At 39.5% G+C, this 7,352-nt stretch overlaps 1 protein-coding gene across 1 annotated transcript; it reads right to left on the bottom strand.

The window, feature by feature from the left end:
- Nucleotides 1-870: 870 nt before the first annotated feature.
- On the bottom strand, nt 871-7,046 carry mapre1b (microtubule-associated protein, RP/EB family, member 1b). The gene is made up of 6 exons (XM_010780447.1): nt 6,862-7,046; nt 4,344-4,474; nt 3,830-3,975; nt 1,379-1,580; nt 1,183-1,292; nt 871-1,092 (listed from the first exon to the last, which is right to left on the bottom strand). The coding sequence occupies exons 2-6, from the start codon at nt 4,462-4,464 to the stop codon at nt 886-888; spliced, it is 786 nt and encodes a 261-aa protein (XP_010778749.1). The 5' UTR covers nt 4,465-4,474; nt 6,862-7,046; the 3' UTR covers nt 871-885.
- Nucleotides 7,047-7,352: the final 306 nt, after the last annotated feature.

Raw genomic sequence — 7,352 nt, 5'->3', positions numbered from 1 at the left:
TTTCGTTGTTGTTTACTGTCAAATTCAATACTGTAGTTCAAAACCGCGGTACCTGCTCACCATCTGTGAGCTATTTTTAGAATGCGCACGCTACGTTCGTTGTCGCGTTCGCGCGCGTCCACCTGGGCAGGCTGTGTGTGTCTTTCTCCTCCGTGACGATAACGGCTTGCGGTTAAAAAAAATAATAATAAACGAATTTGAAACTGGGGGTGGGGACACACAAGCGGGCAGACAGCAGAGCTCGGGGCAATAATGCAGATTTGTTTGACTTTTTTTATACGTTGTTATTCTCCTCCTTTCCTCCGCTCTTGTCTCTGATTGTGAGTGTGTGCATTCGTGTGTGGGGGTGGGGAGCGGAGCAGAGCCCCGCCCTTCAGAAACAGAGCGGAGGGAGAATGTGAATACGCAAAGCAGTGGACACTGAAACATGCACATACATTGGATAAATAAAATAGGCGTTCAGTTTATTTAATAAAAGAGCACATGTTCAATGTGAAAAGTGACCGTAGATAGATTACTTCAGTTGCAATTTGGTGCTATAAATATATATTTTTTTAAATAAAAAAACACCTTGAATTTCAGGCAGGGCGCGGGGCTCCGTTGGCAGGGCGCAGGGCGCAGCGCCCCGCCAAGACAATGGTAGGGGAAACACTGTACTGGTTCCATGTTGATTTATTTCAATACAAATTGTTGGGGGGAACTGAAAGGCTATTACCGTACTGGTTACGTTGCAGCCCGGACATTTCCCCAAAAACACATTTAGACGCAATCGCAACACAGAAGTACCTTTTCAAATCCGATCATTTTTAAGACCTTTCTTATTTTTGTTGATTATATTTTAGACTTTTTAAGGCCTTACATTCTGATTATCAAATGTGAGGCTTTTTAAGACCCAGCGGGAACCCTGTGAACGTTATGAAGAACAGCAGATGAACTCACGTCTGTGGCGTAGAGGATGTCGATGATCCTCTGCATTGTGGGGTCGCCCTCTCCATCCTTCTCCTGGCAAATCAGCTCAATGTTCCGCAGCTTTCCAAAATAAAAGTCTCTCTCCTTCTCCATGTCCTGAATGGTAGATTTCAGGAGCTCAACCTGTGGGGGGAAAACGGTCAGAAAACATTACTTTCCTATCTTTTAAGGCAACTCAATTTGACAGAACATTAAAACCGTCGGTGTGCTGACCTCATTCATGAGCTCCGCCCTCTCCTCATCCCCTCCACCAAGAACCGTCTTCCTCGCGCTGACGTTAGACAACTTGGGTGCTACCTTTGCAACGGGTGGCCTCTGAGGAGCTGAAGAGGCAAGAAAATAAAGTTTAAACAAGAGACAAACTTTAACTCAGCAGCATGTTTCTATTTATTTTCACTCTGTGACTGACTTTGACTGATGGCCTTTTTAGGGGGTTTGGAGAGAGCCGACATGGAGGGGTTGGGAATGGGCATGGTGTCCTGACCCTGCCTCGCCTCCACGGGGTCGTACTCCGTCCCGTTGTAGTTGGCATCGAAGAACTTCTTAAACCACTGGACAAACTCAAAGTTGTCCTGGAACTTGCCCTTCACCAGTTTGTCTACAGGAATGATCTGAAAGCAAAAAGAGACAAGAGTAAAGACCAGGATGTTCAGAAATACATCTTCCTGTCAGCTCTAGGTCAACAAGCTTTCACTTCTGTCAGTGTGTGGGTCACTGCAGAATGTGTTACAAATCTAGTATCACCGTCAATACAGAGATCCACAATTACCATATTTTAAATACCTTGCATGCATAATGTTTCATTAAAACCTGCAATGACTGATTTGAGTTTAACTTTGGGGCCACTGAAACCAGCTTTAAAACACAACATGGACCCATCCTCCCTTCTTTCTTTGATATTTGCATTAATTGTAGCAAATAGGTATACGTGTTAGCCAGTTGCTACATTGCAGATACAAATTACATCCTGATTCCCTTCTGAGTCCATCTGATATCAGTTCAATTTGTTGCTGTCATTTAGCTTTAAAAATAAATACAATGCATATACAATGAGTTTTTAAAATTCAACATCCCTTCATAGTTCATACCTTATATTTTAATACAAAATAAATAATAATATGGCTTGAATCTGAAGCCAAAACATACCACGGGTTCATACTTTGCTCTACTAAAAAGGTAATACCGGCCCAGAAAGCACAAAAAATAAAAACTATATAGACATCAGAGGATGCTAAACTCTGCAAATGTCTTTGTACATTAAAACACACATTTAGCTGGGATCAAATCCACAGAAAGGAAAAGAGAGCAGCAGTAAAAATAAAAAAATCGACGTCAGCAGTAAACCAAATTACTCGGCGATACAGGAAGCTGACATTAGTGGACAATACACAGAGCCTGAACGAGAGCAAAGTTCACAATGCAGGCACAATGCCGGGGATTATAACCCTGAACAGCCATGAATACTGATGTGGGCTACATGTTCAAGCATCTCTTACTGATCTATAAATCAACACTGCAGGCATTTCAAACGGAGCGCAGATGGACAGTAGCGAGTTCAAACAAATGGGCGGCAGACAGGAAGTTGAAACATGAATAAATGATGACTGCTTTGTCGATAGTCCTGCAAGCTGCTGCACGTTCAGTCTGCAAACATATGACTCAGCTACATCTGCCCTGCCCCTTTTAATCTCTCTCCGCAAGATCAAGACATTATGAAGCATCAAGAACTTCTCAAAGCAATTATTAAATGCACTTTATATTAAAAAGCGTCTTAATAAGGAATAGATCTAAAAACATAGCAAAAACATCGCTTGTGCCTTTTCATATGGCAGCAGCTGAACAGTGTGTGCTACACCATTACGCTCATATTTGGTCAACTAAACCAAGACTAATGGACTTACATCCCTGAGAAAATGGCAGTAGAGCCTTGGTAAATCTGCCTATGAATTGGTGTCTCATTGATTTGTAACAGAGTAAATAATATCCAAAAGATGACAGGGCAGCTCACAAAGTGCCGAGAAACAAATAGCATGACTCATGACCAGATCAGCAGCTCAGCTGGTTGGGAGGGAGCGACAGGAGGTTCAGATTGCATACCAGTAAGAAACTTTAGAGTGAGGTTACTCTACAAACATTTATAATATTCATTTTGCACGCCTTTATACACCATTTTCGCTCTAAGGACGCGTCTTCATTACAGTGTCCAAAGAGAGGGGAGTATAGGTGTAGTGTTTTCTTCCTAACACAAGAAAAGGGGAAGTTGCCCAGTAATCCTCAACAAGGCAACATGACTCATTTCCAGGGACTTCTGACGACAGCTGTTCAACTTGAGACACTATTCATGATATGCAGACCCTTCCCACTTCTGCTCCACGATGAAAGCTGAGCAACCCATTGGAAGTTTCTATGACATTTGGAAGGTTGCATCCATGTCATTTTCCAGTATTTTACTTATGGTAGTCTTACGTTGGAAGTTATGTTCATTGACAACTGTAGTCTTGTTTGCCCGCAACCATTTCCATGAGAGGCCTTCAAGCTAGCAGCAATGAGCCATGTTGCTCAGGTGTAATGTAACACAAGAGCAAACATCTACTATTACAAACACTTTCACAATATTTTCTGCAATTCAAAATAACAAAATAAAGGACAAGGAAAAACAAAACAAAAATGGGCTGCCCTTTTTTCTTTCCTTTAACTACTCCTTTAAAAACATGTCTCTGTTCGACGTCCAAGTGCTCAAGACTGAACCAACAACAATTCACACACTTAAATATCAGAAATGATTTTAGGATCTCTTGGATGCCTGATGTAATTCCAATGAAACGTGTAAGGTGCAGTAGATGTGTGGTTGGTTACTTACTTTGTCGACTCCCATCTTTTTGAAGGAAACTTGCAGAAGCTTGAAGTTATGAATGTATTCGTGCTCCAGCTTGGCAGCAAATTTTACTTTCTTCAGAGGCACAGAGTTGGGAAACAGCATGTCCATGAACTGGCAGTAGGCAGCACCTAGACGATTACAATTATCCACATTAAAAGTTGATCTTAAATAGTGATGGAAAAGCTGCTGAAGGTAGCATAAAAAGCTAAGGAATAGTACCGATAGTACAAATTCAGCACATACATTTAACCCTTTCAGACTACACCAATAACTCAGTCAATTCTTAAATTTAATTTGCAAATGTACACACCCTCATGTAATGCTATGATGCTACAGGGATAATGGCAAATTTAGAAGCAACACTAACGTTCTTTTACCAGTTATGCATATGTTGATGTGCTCTTTAGATAGCTGACAGCACCACTGACTTACTGCACCAGTACAATCACACGCAGTCATGACGGATCTGGTCCTCCCAATATGAGACATTTCTTACCTGTACACAACATTTCTATCTTGGTGAGGGTCATCTGTAGAGAGTCATTGATCCAGATCAACATGTCATGACGACTTAAGTTTTCACTGGTCACTGAGGTGGAGTGCACGTTCACAGCCATTGTCGGTCACCTGCTGACACAGAGGAGACAGCAAGTGTGAGAAAGATTTACATGACTGGTTTATGAGTCAGAGTGACAGTGACTGGTCACAGCCAACACAGAATCAGAGCTGGTGTCAACGAGTTAACGCATGATAAATGCTGTGTCGTCAATGGGTGGAATTTTTAACTATAGACTTTGTAAATAATATGACTAAGAACTGTATAAAGCACAGATACATGCAACTGTGGTTATTGATTAATACCTTATTTGTATAGAGACATATTCTCAGATAAACAATTGCCTTTAAATAATGTACTTTTTATTTTGAGGCAAAACTTAATCCCTGATTATTTTCATTATCAATTAATCTTCAAAGTATTTTCTTGAGTGACCATTAGTAAGGTACTATTTCATTACAACATCCAAAATGACTATTCAACAACATAACTTTAGTACCATATAAGACAGAGAAAAGCATATAATATTAACATTAGAAAAGTTGAACCAGCACTAGCACTAAATGGATGAATTAACTTACAGCTTTAGGCAACACAGAAACATAATATGTACCGGATTTAGATTTATTGTAATATAAATCACATTGAACATGAAACTTGGCATCCAAGTTGACATATTTCAGGTTTGCTTTTAGTTAAAAACCTTCTAGCCAACAGAGCCAGTGGCTTTTGGACAGGAGAACTGCTGCACCATAGGCACACCCCGATATGCTGGCATCCAAAAGAATATTCTTATTATCAGCATGATTTATAGTTTCACTTCAACAACAACCAGTCAAACCCAAGTCATTATTTTCTTGATGCGATAACCAGTGTTGTCAGTTACATAAGTCATTAAAAACAGAGAAAGTGAGGCTTCAAGTCATCGTGTACGCACTACAATCATTACAGACAATGATATGTCTCTATAAATAAATAATTAAAAAAATGTCTCCAGTTACAGACGAAACGCTCATCCACATTCGCTGGTGTGGCTCATATCCAGTTATTTCCTCAACAGCTGAAAGTAATATATAGCGAGCCTGTAAAAATAAAAGGTCCCTTCTGACGTGGTCGACTATTGTGTTAACAAAAATCTGATCTTGGTAGATGGTTTCACAAGTAAATGAGAAATGACACCATAAATGAGAATATTTTGTCATGTGTTGGTAAAAAATCCACAACAACTTAAAAACCCACCATATTAGGTAGGTTCTTAATGCAGGGTTTGTTGCAGATTCATGAAATAAAACTGTTGAAATGTACTAATGTCATTGCCACACACTCACGGATGCAATATCTAACTATACGCTTCTGTACTTAATAAATAGCACACAATTTACAATATAAAGTGCAGGTATTTCATTCTAATAACAACTTTCTAGAGCTTTTATTTCTTTTTTAGATTTGCAAGATTAATATTATTAATAAACCTATACATATGATGTATTGTAATTGAAGTTGCCTGGCAGTATATAAAAGTATTTCAAAAAAATATCTCTACCTTTAACAGCTGCAACATTAAACAATTATTACATTCATAATTTCTGTAAATATTTGAAATGGGTCACTCTGTACTGTGAATACTTTTCCTTTTTGTTAATAAGCTTTATTTTTATGCTAATATTTCTATTGAAGTACGTCAATAGCTTGAATGCAGTCCTTTAACAGAGTATTTTTTACATAGTGGCACCTGCTCATACATAAATGAAAGTACTGAATTTAATATATTTTTTGACAGTTGGTCACCATTTGTTATTTCATCGGCCAATTCATAAATAAAGAAAAAAATGTGTAAGATTGTCAAAATGAATAAACGTTGGTTGCAGCTCTGAGTTACTAGGCAACTTGGACATTCCAGTTGATAGCAAGTAACGGTTAGCAAACGCAACAGGGCCCGGTTAGAAACTTCAAGGCTAACGGTAGCGGCAGCCAACTGACCAGCTATGCGGCTATCCTACATACTGTTTAAGCACGTACCAACAAGCTACACAATGGAATTAATCAAATGAGTAGTCGATTTACATATTAACGATTTATAACGTTGGCAATAACGTAGCTAGGTTTCTGTCACCGGCTAATCTCGACCACTGGCACCGGCGGACATTACCGAGTCGTTTTCCCCGCCCTGAACTCACCAAGCACCCCGCTATCTTGAGTTAGCTTCTCACTGTGGGCTGATGCGGCAAACGTTTAGTACCGAAGCTCAAAGGCGCTAGATGTGTCTGCAATATAATCAAACAGATGCAGTAGCAGCTGTTTATATTCATTGGTAGCCTCGCCCTAGCTGGCTTATTCCATTCGGGATCAGACGATTATGTTCTTGCTAGCATCTTAGCTGAAAAGGGCTTAGCCACCTTTCACATGCCGGTGGCTAATAACGCTAAATAACTCCTTGTTTCAGCGAAGTTACACCTACCTTTAGTGGATTGGCTTTAACAGATCTTGGACACAGTGGTGTTAGTATTTTTCTTGGCTGTCACTCGGTGTCCTAAAAAGATGTATCTGCAATTGTTGCGACGTTTTTAGGCACTTCTGCTTCTCTTCTCAGGCAGCTCCTCACGTTCACTCTACCCGGCAGCGGAAGAAGCGATCTGATGACGTAAGGACGTAATGGGTAACGCCTAAACGTAACAACGTAGTGACGCTTTTAATGCGTAGACCTCAACCCATACAGTCTATGACCTCAACCCATACATGCACAAAACACAGTGAACGGATAGAAAACAATATATTAGCACTATTTAAAATAGATTTTGATATTTCAGAATAAATATGTTAATACACAATTAGTTTTAAATGCCTTATTATTCATTGTTTTAATTGTTCTTATTTATATATCAAATATTGCATTTAGCATAGAATGTCCAAAATGTCCATAAAATATATAATTGTACACGTGTTATGTAA

This window comes from Notothenia coriiceps, unplaced genomic scaffold, assembly GCF_000735185.1.
Source record: "Notothenia coriiceps isolate Sejong01 unplaced genomic scaffold, NC01 NC01_scaffold00021843, whole genome shotgun sequence".
Taxonomy (NCBI): domain Eukaryota; kingdom Metazoa; phylum Chordata; class Actinopteri; order Perciformes; family Nototheniidae; genus Notothenia; species Notothenia coriiceps.
This window is presented reverse-complemented; position numbering and strand designations above follow the sequence as displayed.